Below are 20097 nucleotides of genomic sequence, written 5' to 3' on the forward strand. Positions count from 1 at the left end.
ATGCATGTTTTTCACTACTTTGTGTATGGAAAATTATTAAACCTACTAATAATATTAATTATTATGTTTATTGGGTGGAAAATTATTTAATAAGTAAAAAAAGAGTTCAGCATTTAATGTTCATATAATGGGAAAAAGATATATATATATATATATATATATATATAAGAAATTTGAATTTTAATATAGAGTTATAGATTAAACAAGAAATATATTTAAAATTATAAAATGTATGTATAGTTGATAAAAAAAATTAAAATTAAAATTTAAATAAAAAATAAGAAATGAAGTATTTATACTTTACAAGAAAATTTATTAAAATTTTAACTTAAAAACGTATTACAAAAAGAGAAAAAAAAGTTCATACAAGTATTTTTTAAAAAAATATTTAATATAAATATTTTAAATATACATGTATAACCAATTTAAAAACATGTATAAAAATTATAAATTAAAAGAGAGAAAAAACCATATAAAAATGTGTAATTAATACAAAAGAATCTAAATCAAAATTTAAATAAAATTAAAATGACCTCTATCATTCTGTAAAAAAACAAATTTCTAAAATTTAATCACTATAAAAATAAAAATTTTAATTTAATATATAAAAAAGAAATTAAACTTTTATTTTTTTATTGCAAAAGTATAATTAACACAATTTCCTATGTCATGAATGAATAACTAAAAGTTATTATTTGGAGAAAGTACACAATCTTCTATGGATGTTTTTCACTACTTTTTGTATGAAAAATTATTATGTCTATTAATAATTTTTACAATTGGGAGAGAAAATATTTAATATTTAATATTTAAAAGTTAACTTTTTAATTTTAATTATGAACTTGATAGGTTGGAAAAGAGTTCAACATTTAATGTTTTTGCAGTGGGAAAAAGATATATATAATAAATTTGAATTTAATATAAAATTATAGATTAAACAAAAAATCTATTTAAAATTATAAAAATATACTTATAGATGATAAAAAATAATTTAAATTTAAAATTTAAACTTCATAGGTGGGAAAAAAGTTTAAAATTGGATGTTAAACAGCTATATTAATATCTCACTATTTTTTGCATAGGTGATTTGTTAAGCCTATTAATAATACCATAACTTTCTGCATCGAAAATTGTTAAGTCTATTAATATTATTTTTTTAACCCTATTAATAATATTTATTATTATATAATTCAACTAATGAATGATCTTTTGATATTACCTTATTCAACTTCAACTATAAAGTGTTTGATAGAATATTAAACGTACGAACTCAAATATTTTCCAACTCTTTATCTCTTATAGATGTCACAAATACACAGACCACAAAGAGTCGATTGAAAGGCAACTGTAAAAAATATAGATATATAGTAATCTAGATGTAACTATAAGAACAATTTTGTGTAGATAAATATAAAAACTTATTACATGCTGATATAAAATGTTGACAGTTAAATGTGACAAACTAGGCCCGGCCCGGAGGGCGAGCCCACCAACTAATTTTTATAATTAAATTAAAATTTCATCATTCTTCTTTTATAAATAAATTCCTAAATCTGATATCAGTTTTTTTAAAATTCAAAATACAAACGACACAAATCCTTGAAAAAAATAATTATTTACATAAAATGCTGATAGATAAATGTTGCAAACTGGACTTGGCCAAAAGGGCATGTCCGCCCCGTCCGCCAACACGTTTTTATAATTAAATTAAAATTCCACTATTCTTTTTTTATAATTAAATTCCTAATACATATTTTAATTTTTGTAAATACAAATTTAGAAAATTCCAAATAATAACGACACAAATCCTTGGAAAAAAATAATTATGTATTATTATTTTTTAAATCTAATTGTAATAAATGAAAGTTCATCTCTGAGATAAAATATAAAAACCTAGACGCAACTATAAGAGCCTTTTTGTGTGGATAAATATAAAAATCTATTAAATGCTAAAAGTTAGAGGTGGTAAACTGGGCTCGGCTCGGAGGGCCGGCCCACCAACACATTTTTATAATTAAATTGAATTTTCATCCTTCTTCTTTTATATGATGATATAAAACGTTGATAATTAGAGGTGGCAAAATGGGCTCGGGCCGGAGGGCCAGCCTACCCTGTCCGCGAACACATTTGCCCCCATTATATCTACTGTCTAACAAACCCGTCTTTGTATGGTTAAGATAATTAGATTTATTGCTGTAAATATTTCAGAAACAAACATGTAAATAAAATGAACAATCATATTGTGATAAATAAAAGTTCATCTAAACAAAATGAACAATCAGCAGAACATTTAATTTTTTTTCTTCATGTATATTAATTGATTTTATTTTGTAGCAAATTTTGTGTACTGTTGAATCAATAAGACGGGATGATATTGAATAATAATGCAAAGCAGAAGGTTCATTGGTAGTTATATTTGAAGATTGAATTATTGAGTAAATAACTATATTTGATTTGCATAATAATCAATGCCTTTGAATTGCAAAATTTTGTTTGTGGTTGATATTTACAAAGTTTTATATGAATGTTGTAGCCTTTTAAAGTTCAAAAATAGTAAGACAATTCTTTTTTATTTCAGATAATTCTCAAATAATAGGTTTGCTTTTTTATTTTTTGTTCCTTCATGTTTATACCTCTACCATAGTACCGTTCAGAGCTTAATAACAAGATGAAAGTGTTAGATTTACTGGTGTGATGATTAACCAACGACGGCGACAATGATTTTGTTCTTTTTTCCCGGACATTGCACGGGTAATTTACTAGTGTTGCATAAAATAAGATCTCTCATATTGTAGACACACATGTGGTGGGGCCCGCTATTTAAAAAAAAAAATGTCACAATTCTCAATGGGTCTATTGAAGATAAAACTATTCTTATGTTATTGCATAAGAATAGTTTTTCCCTTAAAAAAACATAACTGGATGTTTTTTTATTTTGTCTGCATTCTCCAGGAGAACCAAAATACAAAAAATGAATGATTTGGTTTGAGGATTTTTTTTTTAATTGATGTGAATCTATACATGAGCACGTTCCATTTATATGTTTTGTACAAGATTTTCAAAACACTCCCATCCAAAATTGATTCCTAAAAATGATTTCGCCAAACATTCCTATTCTGTCATTCTTCATAAAAGGAGATGGGTTTCCTTCCTCCATTGCCATCACGTAGCAATATTTTTATTATTAAGAATTTTTTTTTAGAATTTGAACCAAGGACCTCTTCAATGTTAAAAAAAAAATAGAATTTTCTTATTGCAGAAGTTGATTATAGACTTTATTGGAAGCAACATGCCTATAAACTAATTTTTTACATCGTGTAACTGTATACTTTTATAATTTAAATAAAATTGAGAGTAAGCCTGTTTTTTTTTTTTCGAAAGTTTGAGAGTAAACCTTTGAGTTGCGGTAAGGTTATTTTTATGACCGAAATAAAAAACAACCTCGCACTTTTGTATACCTAAATTTGTCTTTGTAATTTAAAATTGTCTACAAGACAGGTTTTCCATTAGCAAATATAGGAAGCATGCAATTATGAGGCAAATTAGCATGAGTGTGAAGAAAGAGTAGCTTGCTGATGCTTCCATTATTAATTAGGCCTTATCTATCAAATCCATGTATCTCAAATTTAAGGTGTAGCTCAGTTGCTAAGTAGTTAAAGGGTCACGCTCCTTTGACTAATGAAGTTATAGTTTCGATTCTTAAGAAAAGTATTTTGGAGCCAGTGGTGAAAATCGTTATATTCCAAGTCACAAAGGGATTAATCTCGTCCTACGAGATGAGGACACTTTGAGTTTGTAAAAATAAAAATCATGTATGTCAGTGGCAAAATCTAAGTATGTGTGTCATGATCCCCATGGGCAATATTATTAATCTCCCGCCATATTTGTTATACAAAATTGTGACCATTTGATGAAACTCAATCACTGCAAGTAAAACATAAAAAATATACTTGAAGCAGTGTGACATCAAAGAAGACGGAATTCTGATCAAAATGTCACTGTTCATCAACTTTTTTACCTAAATGCCACGCGAACAGTGTTATTTTCCAATATGCCACGGGAGCAAGTTCGCTACCCTGTGTAGCGAACTCGGTTTGCTGACGTGTCACATTTTTAATGGATAACAAGTATCAAATTTAAAAAAAATAATAATAAAAAAAAATGAAGGTCGCCTGATGGTAGGCGAACTTGGTTAAAATCAAGTTGGTGTCAACTAGAAACGTGACACGTCAGCAAACCGAGTTTGCTACACCGGTAGCAAACTTGCCCCCGTGACAGATTAGAAAATAACACTGTTCGCGTGGTATTTAGGTAAAAAAGTTGATGAACAGTGACATTTTGGTCACTGTTCCAAAGAAGACAAGGAAAATGAGCCAAAAACTGCCATGGCAATGCTTAACTGAGTAGCATATAAGGGCAAACATAGCCAGGCCCTGAAGGCCAAGTAGTAACCTAATATACCAAACACAGAAGCTCTAGTGGTCACAGGGTGAACTTGGAATGGGGAAGTTTTGAACTTGGAAGCCCAGCATTAGCAATGTGGGAAATGTAAATGTATTGATTTTATGGCGGTGGGTAATGAAGGAATCATGAGCAAAGTTGCAAACAACTGAGACAGGAGTGATTAGGTTGAAGGTTTGCTGGTGGACAAAGAAGGTGGCTTCAAATGGACCAGCCATATTCATAAGCTGTGATGTATGCTATTAAGCTATGTAGGTGTGCAGAGGTGCATATTCTTTTGCTTTTTTATTTATTTATTTTTGTGTTGGGAATTTTTTAATGTTAGTTAGATTTCATTTTATGGAAATTAAACTAGTAAACTTACAACCAGATCTTAACCGTTGATTTCTGTCAATCTGATGGTTATAATTTATTGAAAATTAATAATTAATTAATAAGTGTGACTTAATAAGTATAACTATCAAATTGATGAAAATCAACTGTTAAAATTTAATTGAAAGAGATTATAAGCAAAAAAATGTTACAAGCATAACATCTCTCAAAGGAGAAAAAATACTATGGTCCAGGCTCATAGAATTCTTAGCTACTCCCACTCACATGTGAGAGGATAAGAAAGGAAAATGAAAATCAAAACAGGAATAAAATGGGAAAATCAAAAATTGAATTGTGAGAGGGACCACAAGAATTTAAGATGGGACGGGAGCTTAAATTTTTTTTCCCTCTCAAAGTTCTATACTTGGTTCATTCATTTGTTATGTGAATGTAAATGGTGGAGAGTGGAGACAGGAGGGGCAATCATCCCCCTTTAAGTTCGTGTAAATCTTTATTCAAACTTCCAAATTTGTTTGATATAAATAAGTATGCTCCTCACCCCTCAAGTTCAGCCTTTGAACTTTTGTCCCTATTATTTCTTATATATGAAAACTTAGAGTTTTTTAAAGGGATAAATAAATCTTATATCGTAGAAATAAAGTTTCTCTCATGTTAGTGAGAGCTCGATTTTCGTGTTAATATTTTTTTTCTTTTTCTTTTTTTTTTTAAATTAATGAGTCCACTTGGTTGTATGTGTAGGAAAAAAGCTCCTCTCATGTTGCATAAGAAAATGCAACCTCTTTTTTAAATGGGTGTTATTTTTTTTATGTTACATGAGAGAAATTCTCATGCACACAAGAAGTGTAATGTGAATTTCACTTTGTGTTTTTCTCTCATTTATTTAGCGGGATCCACATTATACTTTGTATGGACACGAGATGATTTTTCTGTGAGAAAAATAATACTCATTTTAAATTGGGTTCCATATAAACCCACTTAGTGTAACCTTGTTTAAATTAGTGTGAAATTTATTTCTCCTGTCACAAAATTTTATGGCTCCGCGTAACGTGATTATGTGACAACAATATATACATATTATGTTAAAAGTCTCTCATTACTCTTGTCACATCAATTGAGCATAATGTTGTTATCAACCAAATTATCCATGCATGGCCAATGCATTATGCCGTGTTTGATGTTAATTTGGTGTCTTGGATTTTTACGACCCTACAAGATTTTTCTTACAACTTGCAACCAATTATGGAATGACAAACAAAAATTTTGGAAAACGAAAGGAAATGGAAAATAGAGATAACAGCGTAGGATCCATGTTGACTTCCGAAAATGCCAAGTCTGAGATAACGATGGAGGATCCAACTTGGAGTGTCCCTGCTTTGAAGATTTGTATTTTGCAAGTTTGAACAAAAAAATGCACAAAGTATCAAGCTGGCAAGGAATCAAGTTATTTAAATTCTACTATCTTATGATTTTTTATTGCCACTAATTCTCAGTAGCTGGATCAATCTTCAAGGAATATCAACAGGGTGTTTGGTAAGAGGTGAAAAAAAAATTCTTAAGGAAAATTATTTGTCTATATTTGGTAGGAGATGAAGTAAAAATATGATTGAAATTCTTTTTTTCCCATCATTTGCTTTTTTATATAAAATAGTTGGGAAAGATTATCATTGAAAGGGATGGAATTGTCTTTTTTTTTTCATGTGGTGAGAAAATTAACACACAACATCAATAAAATTAGCTCAACATTTCTCAAAAAATTTTGACCTACCAAATACCTTTAGTAACTTACCTAGGAAAAAAAAATTCTCATCATATTCTCAAAAATTATTTTTTTCCGATAAATTTTTTTTTCTCCACTAGAAACGTTCTCCAAAATCATTCTCACCTTCTCATTCTTATTTTCTAGGTTCTGGTTTCCATTAGTTAAGGAAAAACGACAAAACCTTATCTGACAACATACCATATATCCATTTCCCTAAATACAGGTATTTGTTGTTTATATTTTGTTAGATTTATTGTTTGTTTAATTTTTCTACGATTTTATACAAAGATTTCATGTTCGTAGATTAGTTTAAAGTAATTTTAATACCTAATTTTTATTTTAAAGTTTAATAGATCTTAACAGTTGATATTCCCGTATGATTTTGTTGAACTTTTGAGTATAATACAAATAAAGATTTATAACTATCCATATTCAAATCATGACCTTAATTTTGATTTATATGCTATAAGCGTAAAACCCTTTCTATAATTTTTATCCAATCATGTATAGCTACATAATTAAAATAATCTAATTATAAAATAAAGTACATAAGAGGTCGTATTTTTCAATGACATAGCAATACATATTTACACTATTTATGAAAATATTTAATTATTAGTTTCTTTATTCTTTAATAGTCGTGCTCATGGCAGTTAAAATTCCAATTTAAATCTGCGATTGTATGACTTTTTTTAATCAAAATAATTTCATCAAAATTCCAAACGCTTTTACAATTTTACAAATTTTTACAAATTTTTTTACGTTATAATTTTACGTTTTACGATTTTTTATTCTTGTTCCGATTTTAACTACCATGGTTATGCTACCTTGTTACCCTTGGCATGTGCGCTTGGGTCCTATGATTCTAGCTGCATCAATGTTGCTTGGAAAACAATTTTTTTTCCCCTTCAAACATCCTAAACTCATGTTATTTTCCATTCACTCCTTCCACCAGGGCTTTTTTTTTTTTTTTTCTTTCCTTACAACCATATCAATAACAATGGATATTTGGAGTAATCTTAACTTACACACCAAAAAAAGTAGGAGGTATGTACCCAAAAAAAAAAAAAAAAAGTAGGAGTGTATGTACCAAAAAAAAAAAAAGGAGGTAAAACATCTTAACACATTGTCATCCATCCTCTAGGATCTCCCTGTGTACATGCATGCATGATGTGCTGCAGTATTTGTAATTATACCGGTGGAAGGGAACTTTACCAGCAAGTGATGAATTACAACAGGAACAGTAAATGTCACTGGCTAATCCACTTTTAGGCTCTGAATTGCTAGGTGCAGCAGTTCCACTATTAACTTGAATTTTGAGTGCAGCTATTCTTCTCTCTGCAGCAGCTGCTCTCTTTTCTCTTTCTGCAGCCTGAGATGCTCTTATTTCCTCCTGTTTAAGATAAAAAGTGGATTGATAAAATTAAAATTTTACTCACATGGAAGAGTTATGAAATCTCCTAAATGTGTAGCATGATTCAACCCATCATTAAAAGTGCAAAAGACTTTCTTATTTAGATTTTCAGCCACCAAAAATTCAGTATCAACCTCTTTAGATAATTGCACACCACTTTTTGGTTGGGATTGTCCCTTAGTAGATGCTTGAGCAGTCACTTGCTTTTCTCCAGTTTTGGAATCATTCTTAGGCAAGGCAGCTTCAGCCTGAACACCATATTCGAGATTCGTCAGAGTAATGTTTTTCAACAGAAGGAATGAATATTAATGAGTAAAAAAGTAGAAACATGTATTAATGAAGATGCAAATTATGGCAAACCAATTTATTTTTTTTGATGAAAATTCTGCAAAAAAATCTGTAGCTGGCTGAAATATTGGCCCCTCAAACCGAAACCACGAGCAACAGGACAAAGAACAATAATAGAACTTAAAAATCGGTTGTTGAAGTGTAAAAGTCCCTTTCATAATACACAAGAAAGCTCATTTGTTCATGCACACTTGCTCAAGACTCAATCACAAGCTAATCGTGTAATGTTTGGTAACCAGAGGTGGAAGAAACAGAGGAATGTTATTTGAAGGAGCATGTACCATTTTCACTCGGCCAACTACTTCAACAGTCAATACTACCATGCTAACTCTCAAATATTTAAGGTAAACCCTAATAAACTGAAGCCACGAGATTGAATGCTGTATGTGCAAAAAATATGATACTACCAAATGAATTTCATTTTATAAACCGAGGTAAAATACTATCAGAGATAGGTCCTAAAATCTGATGCAAGGTCGTCCATCATATAACATGGAGACAGAAACCAGTTAAGATGTACCTGAGCCTTCTTTTCTTTTGCTTTACGCAATTTCTTTAATTCTTTTGCTCTAGCTTTCCTCTTAGCATCTTTTTCTGCCTGTACAAGCACAAAAGGAGGCAATCATTACTCTGACAAGGAAGTTCTTAGATTTGATTATCAAAAGTCAAAACTTCAAGATCAAGAAGAAATGAACATTGGATATTATTAGCAGAATGAAAAAGAACCACCTCCATAGTTGAAATATTTCAATAAGCTATATATATATATACAACAAATAAAAGGGCAGGATACAGTTAAAAGTTGTTAGATTTGATCATTTATTAAGCCAAATAAGCCATGGAGATTTGATTACATTAAGAAGCAGAGAACATTGTATATATTAGAAGCAGATAATGTAAAATATACCTCTTGCACAGCAACAACAATCCAACAAATGTTTCTACCAAATGGAAGGCCATGTTGCAAATAAATTTTATTTAATGCTTGGATGTCTTGCAAAAATTAGTCTGTTCAACCACTAAACATGCCACTTATGTGGCAAATCTGGCATAGGAAAAACTCAAAATTCCTGACTTTATTATGTGTTCTTTTTCACTTCATTGTTGAACAGGTTTATATAAATATAATTATAGAACATCCTCCCTTGATATGTATGCACATAAAAAATTCACATGCCCCTTCCTATTAAAAAAAATATAAACAATATTCCTTATCTATTGGATGTTGCTAGCTATATATAAGCATCTAGGCACATAATCAACGTCTGACAATAGAAATGCATCATGTCTAATGGGATCTGGCAGGAAACATATTCAGAAACAAGGTTCCCTGATATGAAGAACACGTTTTTCAATCACACACACTTATTCCCTAGTCTCTCTTTTGCTGCCAATAATATTTATCAGCAAGTCATCCAAAGTAAAGAGAACAATGCGGATAATAAAAAATGCAATCATTTTGAATTTAAATCAGATTTCAAAACTTATTCCTACAACTATCAGAATCACCTGCTTAGCAGCTTGTGATTCTTCCATATCTTTAGTCAATGCACTAGGCACTTTTGCAGCATTCCAATCCCATTTGTCAGGGTTTGACGCCATAAACCTTCTGAATGTATTCCTGACTTCCTTTTCATTTGCCAACATATATGGGGTCCGTCCCCTTTCATCTTTGATGCAAGGATCCAAGCCCTGTTCCAGGAGTTCCATAATCTTTTGAGAGTCACCAGATTGTGCTGCTTGATGTAAAGGAGTTGATTTACCAGGTTGCTCATTTTCACTCTCTTCATCACTCGAAATGGGGAGTTTATCATTTTGTTTACTCGAACAAGCTTCAGTGTGATCTTTGTCATCCAACTCAGCCATGTCACCTTTGCTGGAGGGTGGGCTACCATTTCTTTTAGCAATGTCAATTGATACTAAGTCCTCTTGGTTGCTTTGTAAAATTTCCTTCTCATCTGCTTCATTGGATACTTGGGTCAACTGGCTATATACACGCTTTGCTTCCCTGAAAGTAGGCCTCCGTACAGTCAAAGCAATATTTCTAATAGCACACTGCCGATTGGTAAAATATGGTCTTTCTCCATCATAAAGCAGTTGACGACTACTTGAAGGTGCATTTATAAAAATGCAATTGCAAGCATCGAAATAAGGTCTCCAAGCAATAAGCAGGTCGTGAACTTCCTAAAAATGTTGGTATGCCACTAATCAGTCCCGATTTAAATTGTGCACAAATGTACATGCACCCACACACACAAACAAAGAAGGCAATAAGCAAGAATTTTTCTGCACCTCCACGTGTGTTTGAGAACTGTAAGTAAAATTGTAAGAATAATGACTTAAACAGTTAGTTTGTCAAAATTCATGACCAATAGGGCCAATTGTCGCATTTGTATTACTACTAGTAAAACAATTTATATGCAATCACACAGCTGACATTAGTCACTCTAAAATCTATAGAGAAACCAAGCTTTGTAGCTGTTATTTTAATTATAAATAAATGAGAGTAGGCAGTCTGTACTTTATGGGGAGAAATTCTTAATACAGTTAAAGTTACACATATTATACACCTTTTTCAATATAGCAAAAAGCACAATAACAAATTATATTGCCCTTACCCATTAAGTAAAGAAGAAAGAAACTTGGTAGTTTTCAAAAAATACTTTGCCATACTAATTTCAATTAATTATATTTCCCTCCACACAAAAGTTCCCACTTCCCACATCTTCAAATGAAATAAGAAAGCACAGTGCCATTGGTTACATCACACACTTATTAACCTGTATAATATATACAACTACCTCCAATTCCATGATAAAATATAAATATGCTTGCTCTATCAATTAGTTTCAGAAAACCATAGGGAAAAACAACAATTGGTTAACATGGAAATAAAAAATTGGCAAGCAAAGCAATATAGCTTTGATTAGAATACCTTCTTTAATGCAAGTTCATTATAACGACGAAGTGAAGCCCCAGCAGAATGTGCAGCCCTGCCAGAAGCATCTTTTGATGACTGTTTTTTTCCTGCCTTGGCCCTTACAACATATCTGCATAAGAATAATGAGAGTTTAAGAATAGATAGACACAAATTTTAAAACTCCATAATAGGAACCCATATAAAAATAGACTAGAATTGCAGGATGAATGGTAGGGAAAGAAAGAAACCAGAGAGATGGAGAAGGAGAATTCTCTTACTCAGTTATGGAGAGAGAGAGAGGGAGAGAGAAGATGTACAAGGAGAATATCTCCCTCACAAGGGTAATACCCTTAAAACTAAGAAACCTTGGTTAGTCAACTATCTTTTCAGTCTACTCTATTCTGTACAACTCCTGCTATTTAAACTTTAACTCCTAACTAACTACTGCTGTAACCAATTATGTTAACTAACTAACCCCCTAATCTTTATTCCTCCTTGACTATGCCCTCCAATGCTTATTCTCCTAATTAGGATTTGGCTCGTGCCTAACACTCCATTTACAATTTATAAGAAAATAGAACTATCAACAATAAAAATGAAAAAGGAAAATTGTGATACAGGTATTTGGTCAATAATTGGGAAGTACAACATATGCCTTACTGCCTTAGAGCATAAAAACAGGGGGAAGTAAAGAAAAGAACCGTTGACAAGTGAAACAACTACTTGCAGAAGCTCAAGCACAAATTATATAATATTTCACACCTCCAGCGAAAATTAGTAAACAGACTATAAGATGAATGAATGAAGAGGTTATACATTTTCATTCTGATAGGCATTACTGCACCTAATCACTTGTCTATTCGGTAATAGATAGCTATAATGTGAATAGCTAAATCAGAAATAAAATCGATTCAAAGTCATATGAGATTTAATTCCTGGGGCTTGTCTCAATGAAGAAAAAGGATTCCTTGAGGAAAGGTGTTCTCAACATTATACTTATTCTCAGGAAGGGAATATACAATGGGTGATGCATTATGAACTAATTCCAATGAATTAGACCTCCAATAGAATAAAAAGTGATAAAGATACGTGCTTCACAGATATTTTAATATTAGTCTTTGGGCATGGTTGAATGGTGTATGCATTATGCATATTTCGCTATAGGTAGTCTCCGCCCCACACTGTCTGCCTAAATGAAAAGCTAATCATATCCACTTGTCATTAATAATTCTTACAAAAACTAGAACCATTTATTTCTAATGTTTATTATCAAGAAGCATATTCAAACCTGTGAAATGTCTTGTGGGTCACAACCGCATCACCATCAAAGACACAACCCACAAAATGCCCACCGGATGCAAGAAGAACGACCCTCAAGTGTGTTTTATCCCTAGGCTCAATAGTCAGAGATTTCAACCTCTCAATCACTTCGTTCTTCAATTTTTCATCCTCATACGATACATTTTCAGTCATATTCATAATCAAGCACTTCCAGACAGAAACTCTCTGCCCTGTCTGAAGACATATAAGTAGCTTTTGTTTCAAACTTTCACTTGATTTGTCACGCACTTCCTTTTGACTTTGAGACTCAATGTCACTGTCATCATCACTTTCTGATCCTGAAATACTTGACACATCATAGTCTTTGACAGATTCAGATGTAAGCACCTCAAAATCTTCTTCCTTCACAATATTCTTTCCAGCAATTGTCAGCTTCACCTATTATCAATACAACCCATTATAGAAGTTAATGAGAATTGTTAAGATATATAAAAACATTAATGTAACCTCACCCAATAGCTTAAGCTTTTGGGTTGAATTGGTTCTTTACATGGTATCAGAGCTTCGGTGTACCGGGTTCGATCCTCACCGACCCCCACTTTCTTTCTAGTGGAATTTCTTTTTTCGCACAGGTAGGTGGGCCTGGCATCATCCACTCTTCAAGCCCAGTGGGCTCTCGGGTGAGGGGGCATGTTGAGATATATAAAAACTATTAATGTAGCCTCACCCAATAACTTAAACTTTTGGGTTGAATTGGTTCTTTACAAGAATCACTAGCATTCACTTTTATATCCACATACCAAAATAGACATTATGCTGGCATTTGAACTTGCACATGATCATATCAAGCTTCCAATACACAAAACACAATTGCAAGTCCAGGAACTCAATCAGAAAAAAGTTATGAGTTTTTGCTCTTCAAAGCATAATGGGTATCCTAAATTTTACCTAATTTCACTGAATACAGTACCATTCTGGAAGTAAATTTTTTTAAAAAAGATAAAACACAACTGCAAGTCCACGAAACAATTAAAAAAGTTCGAATTTTTCTCTTTAAACCAAACAAGGGTATTCAAAATTTTGCCAAATTTACTGAAAAAGGAACATTCTGGAAGTAATATCTGAAAATAAAAAAAATAAAAAAAGCACTAATTACAAAAATTGAATGGCGAATACAGAGAGATTTACATTGAATCGATGGATGTCGGATTTGAAATGGGAACGCTGGTCTTGAAGGGAATCGAATTGAGCCTTGCAGGTATTGCATGTCAACCTAGTTGCCGAAACGACGGCGTTTGGAGGGGCATCGTCAACAACAACGTCGTTTGAGGGTGGTTCAATAGTTTTGAGGCCTTCGTTGTGGTTCTCAGAAACGGGTGAGTGAAGAGAAGGGAGAAGACGACATGAATCGAAGAAGTTTGGTGGAACTTCGAATATGGAACGATGTCGTTTCTGGTGAAACGACGTCGTCATAGAAGAGCTTGTTGCGGGAATATTAGCTGCCATAGTAGCAGAGTCTCCCAACTGGCTCATCAAATTCTGAAAATCAATAAATAGTAACCTTTCGGGTTTTTAAATTGAGTAATCCCATCGCAAAAATAATATAAATAAATAAATAAAATTGCAAGTAAACCGTATAAGGATACGGTTTAAATTAAGGATTTAATTTTAATATAAAAAATAAAATATTTTTTGCACATATATAAAAGTGTGTAGGATTTATATTATTGTATTCTTTTTTCTCTTTATATTGATCTATATGGGATTACCTATTTTTATATGTGCGTAAAAAATAATTTTATTTCGAAAGATGATATCCTTAAAAACTAGGGATAATTTAAGGTGCCGTCAGCCCTAGGATTATTTTGGTGTTACTGATTAAAATTTCAAAGGATAAAATAAACGGGGATGATTTTATTATTTTTTATTATAATATTAATACTCTTATCTCTTATTATGATTATTTCCGTGAATATTACATGGGAATTGGAAGATTTACTCTCATATTTTTAGAGTCATGATTATATTAATGAATTTTTAATATAATAAATTTTTAGGATAAACTCTTATATGAGTTTACCCTTTGAAATCTTAATCAGTAACACCAAAATGATCTAATTCAGTACAAAAAAATTTAGGATAAATTTTATTATTGTTTTCAAAAAAAAAAAAAAACTGTTGGCAGTTGGTACCTTTAATTCAGTACAAAAATTGAAATTTACAGACTTGTTTTTTTTTCTTCTATTAAAATATATCATTAAATTTAAGGGGTGTATTGGATTAGGATTTTAAAAGACTTTTTTGAGATAAAATTTTTATAAATTTTAAAAGACTATTTAGAATTGGAAAGACTTTAAAAACTTTTTAAAAATACTTTTTTACAATCAAGATCTCATAAGATTGGATTTTAAAGGATTTTAATAAAATTTATAAGATTTGAAAGGATAATATGAATTTATAAGATTTAAAAATCCATATGAATTTTTAGCAAACATTTAAAATCACAAGAGTCAATAAAAAAACAAAGAAATGCAATGAAATTAATAAAAAAAAAACCTAATATAATTTTCTTAATTAATAAAACATAATATAATTTTTAACAAATATTGAAAATTACTAAACAATAACTCTTCATATATCCAAAGTTATACTAATCATCCACGCATTAGGATTTCTCGTTCTGCTCTTGGATTTATCAATGGGTTGAAAATTATCTTCTTCATTTGGTATCAAAGATATGCATATACGATTAAAAGAACCAATTTAAAATAATTCTAAATATGCATATAGAACCTAAAGTTCATGATAAAATTTTGTTTGGAATTTTTTGCAATTGATATTGAAAACTTTAGTGTTTTTGTTCTATACGATGAGAGTTTTCTAACCATATATCATATGTGTATTTTCATTAAATATTCTAAGAAAATCTCGAATATGAATTTCTGGGTTTTATTACATGAAAGTTTAGAAATTTTCTTAAATTTCTTTCAATCGATACATTTAAACCTTAAATTGCTTTAGGGCTTTTGAAAAATAAGTTTTTAGTTATCTATTGACACAAAAATTGTTTGAAATAGTTTCTTATAGTGAAGGATTTTTGTGTATGAATGTATTGTTACGAAATATAGGATTCATATTATGAAAGTTTCAATCTTTCTTTAAATTGATATTGTTTCATTGATGTAAATCGAAAATTGGTTTGAGGATTTTAGTTCCCCCTTTTATTTTTCCAATATTTTATGTTGTTTTTAATACAAAAATCACACATTTTTGTGCCAAGAAAATTGCGACCCATAGCTTGAAAAATTATTTTTTAAACTTCCAAAATTTCTCAAAAATGGCTAAAAATATGCTGTTTCGAGATAGAATATATTAAAATATAGTTGGTTTGTTGTTTCTCGGTTGGTTTGTGATAAAAATCGCTCAGAAATAGAGTTTTGACGAAGCTTCCATGGCGGAACCCAATTTTGAGCGGGTCAACCTACCAAAGGAAGAAGAAAACAATGCAATAGAGAAATTTCAAGAAATCTTAGGGATTAGGGTGAGATTGTGAGAGAAACATCATATTTATATTTCTTACTAAAAAGTCTCACGAAATCCACACAAATAGAAAGTCTATTAAAATCGTTAGATTTTTGAATACAATAAGATTATTTTTCCATTGTTTAAAATCTTGATTGAATACCAACGGATTTGGATGGACTCTAAAATAATATTTTAAAATCCTAATCGAATATGACTTTTTTCAATCCATTAAAATCCTAATTAAATACCAATGAATTTTTTTGTCCAAAAATAATCCATTAAAATCATTTGAAATCTCAATACAATACACCCTTTAAAGATATTTAGAAATAAGGGTTATCTCTAGGGGTGAAACTGGGTCGGGCCGGCCCACAGGGGCCTACGTCAGGCTAAGCCTTATCTAGTATATTTCGTAAAATAGGCCGGACTTGGGCTTTGAAAAAACTTGTTTAATAAAAAGGCCGTGGGCTCACTTTCACAAGGCCTGGCGTATAAGCCTACAGGCCGCTATATTGTATTATTTATTTTAAATAAAATAAAATAGAATAAATATGACTTGAAGAAAAAACAAAAGATATAAATTTAATCAATTGTAATTATTTATAACTTAATTATATTCGATTATATTTTAATAGAAATCTGACTTTATTTCTTATGTAGAAGGAACCAACATCTCAGCATGTTAGATTGTGTATATGAATATATTAAAAGATTTTTGGGAGATGTTATACTTATTACAAGCATCATGATGTGTTTGTTGGATTCATGTTGTTATTTTAATCTACATAGTATGAATTTGTTTGTTGGATCTGATGAAATATATGTTATTTAGTTTGAACATTTTACTTTTGAAATTGACTTAAATGCAGAATGTATGAGTATTGTTGTGATTCATGATTCTGTTTAGACATTAAAATTTTTAGTTTAGCAACAGAATTTGAGTATTTTGTAAAGTTGATTCATGGTTTTGCTTGGAAGTTAAAAATTAACAGGCTAACGGGCTAGGCCGGGCCATTTGTTTTTTTATAAACGGGTCAAGCCAAGCTAACAGTTAGACTCGTACTAGGCTTGGGCCAGGCCAAATTAAACTTTTTTGACATAGGTTTGGGCTTTTCGGGGCAAAGCTTGGCCCAGCCCAGCCCACTTTCACCCCTAGTTATCTCCTCATTAATTGATATTTAGATAATTATTAAATCTATTTTCAAATTAGATAGAAAACAAAATCAATTTTTATTCTGCCAATCAACAATTATAATTGATTGACAGAAATCAACGATTAAGATGTAATTGTAAGAGGTCGTAAACAAAAATAAGTTGTAAGAATAACCTTCTTTTGAAACAAAATCAATTCTATTATGCTTTAAATATACTTTCTACAAATTCACTTCTTCTATATATTCCCATTATGTTTCATAGTTTTGTATATTTAAAACTAATTCAAGCATTATATTTTAACAAAATTAGGAAAAATACAATAAGCAATTCTTGTAATAACACGATGGATGGTGTTAACCATGACTATACAAATATGTAGACAATACTAATAGTTGATATTGAAAAGTGAAGGAGTAATCACCCCTTAACCCCTCTCCCACGGTGCAACCCAAAAGAATAGGAGTATTCATCAACCAATCCAAACCGCAATGACCAAACCAAAAAATCGATAACCAAATTAACCGAAAATTGAAAAATCAAAAATTGAAGAAAAAAATCACAAATTTTAATTGGATTGGATCGATTTTCGGTTTAGTTGGATCCAATATATTAATTTCTCTCTACCTACTTGGGTCTTTCTCTAATCATAGCCCAAAAAATTCTAACCCAAGACCCATCAACCCATTAACTAAATAGTCACACATCATTAGCAAAATTTTATTTGTCTAGAGCTTCATATTTCATTGCGCAAAAAAAAAAAATAGATTATCGTTTACTGATGCTTCTGTATTTCAAAAAAAAAAAAAAATTACGAAACAATACATACAAAACGTATGTTATTTGCACAATAATTATAAAAAAAATCGAAAACTGATCTAATCCAAATCGAAAAAAATTGGATTGGATTCGAAAAAAAAATCCAAACTGAATGGAAGATTACATGATCAAACCGAAGAGACTGAATCAGATGATTATTGCTTCCAAAATTGATCCAATCCAGACCGCGAAAATCCCTGCAAAAAAACCATAAATTAAATAAGAGAAAATATTTTCTGTTTTTAAAGGAATTTTCTCCTACTTGACTCATGGAATAAGTGGAGTTTACAAAATATTAGTGAGAAAAAACAATTCAAAGTGAGACCCACTTATGTCATAAATGAGAAAATAATTGCCCATTATATAAACATCATATCGTATGCCTCACTTGCATCTCCTTAAATTGAAAGGTAAAAAGTTCAGAGAAAACACAAAAATCACCCTATTCCATTAACTATTTTTTATTAACAATATTTTAATTTTACTGTAAAAAAAATTGTCATGCTTATACAATTTTTCTCTTTCTTTTTTTAATTTTTCTATTGGTTTATCGATAAATCAACTAATTGGTTGAGGTGGCAAAAATAATTTTATTAATTCACTAAAAAAATACATTTCTACGTTAAATCCTTCTTATTAATATATCAATTTTAATAAACACGTTATAATTTTGGGTTTTATTTTTCTTATGTTGCATGAGACAAGTTGTCTCATGCAACACACAAAAAGTGAGTGGGGCCCACTAAAAAGGAAGAAAGAGAAAATAAAGAAGTGGATCCCACCCACTTTTTGTGTGTTGCAACATAAGAAAAATAAAACCCTATAATTTTATGTACATTTCTGGAATCAAGAAATCGATTTTAATCTCCTTGCCAAGGTGTAATGAAGGAGTTCAGTGAGTGTATCAGGCAAGCTAACCTTCTAGACCTGGGGTTCTCTGGTCCCAACTTTACTTGGAAGAGGGGCCAGCTCCTTGAAAGATTGGATCGTGCCCTCTCAAACGCAGTCTGGATCACGTGCTTCCCTTCAAGGACTGTCAAGCACCTTCCCTTCTTCAACTCCGATCACCGCCATATCCTCCTTGGTGATAATGCAGCTCGTAGAAGAGCTGGGGAGAAGAGACCCTTCTGTTTTCTTGCGTCCTGGCTTACCTGTGAGAGCTTTGGGAATGTCGTGGACAGATGCTGGACCAACGCCGCTCAGTGGACGAACGCCTGCGACAAATTCAAAGATGAAGCGACGGAATGGCATTGCAATACCTACAGGGCCCACCTCAACAGAAAATTCAGAATTCATGCCCGTCTCAAAGGGGTAGAGGATGAGCTCAGCAACCATCCCATCCATGGCCTGGAGAGCTTGCGTAACGATTTATAGGATGAACTTAATCGCATCTACCTCCAAGAGGAGCTTAATTGGTTTCAGAAGTCTAGATGCAATTGGCTGGTCTATGGTGATAGGAACACTCGTTTTTACCATACATCAACTGTGATCAGGCGTAGAACTAACAAGATCCTAACGCTCCTTGATGACAATGATTCCTGGGTGATCGAACCTGAAAAGCTCAAAATTATGGTGGTAGGTTTTTTTGAGAACTTATGTTCTGGTAGTGAGGTCAACCTCCCCTCTTGGCCGATGAAGAATCACTTTCCTTTGATCGAGGAGGAGTCTTTCTGTTGCTTAGGGACATCATCTTCGCAATGCATCCTTATTAGGCGCCAGGTCCAGATGGCCTCCAAGCCATTTTCTTCCAGAGTCAGTGGGGTAAAGTGAGTCCATCTGTTTCCACCCTTATTCGTGACATCTTTGAATGTCCTGACAAAATAAGAGATATTATCCAGACGTTCATTTGCCTCATCCCCAAGATTGTTAATCCCTCTCACCTGAAACAATTCAGATTGATCAGTCTCTGTAATGTGGCTTACAAGATTATGACTAAGCTCATTTCCAACCGGTTGAGACCCCACATGAACACTCTTGTGCAACCTAACCAGTGCAGTTTTATCAAGGGGAGACATAGCTCAGATAACATTATCATTGCTCAAGAGATCTTCCATTCCATGAGAACCAAGAAAGGCAAAAAGGCGT

At 31.6% G+C, this 20097-nt stretch overlaps 1 protein-coding gene across 1 annotated transcript; it reads right to left on the bottom strand.

Moving 5' to 3' along the window:
• Positions 1 to 7463: 7463 nt before the first annotated feature.
• LOC133286258 (uncharacterized) lies at positions 7464 to 14036 on the bottom strand. The gene is made up of 7 exons (XM_061483653.1): positions 13705 to 14036; positions 12524 to 12954; positions 11251 to 11365; positions 9825 to 10499; positions 8836 to 8913; positions 8102 to 8215; positions 7464 to 7946 (listed from the first exon to the last, which is right to left on the bottom strand). The coding sequence occupies exons 1-7, from the start codon at positions 14020 to 14022 to the stop codon at positions 7683 to 7685; spliced, it is 1995 nt and encodes a 664-aa protein (XP_061339637.1). The 5' UTR covers positions 14023 to 14036; the 3' UTR covers positions 7464 to 7682.
• Positions 14037 to 20097: the final 6061 nt, after the last annotated feature.

The sequence above is a fragment of the Gastrolobium bilobum genome, unplaced genomic scaffold (assembly GCF_033153095.1).
Source record: "Gastrolobium bilobum isolate Gb01-03AN ecotype WA unplaced genomic scaffold, APGP_CSIRO_Gbil_v1 utg12063, whole genome shotgun sequence".
Classification (NCBI taxonomy): Eukaryota; Viridiplantae; Streptophyta; class Magnoliopsida; order Fabales; family Fabaceae; genus Gastrolobium; species Gastrolobium bilobum.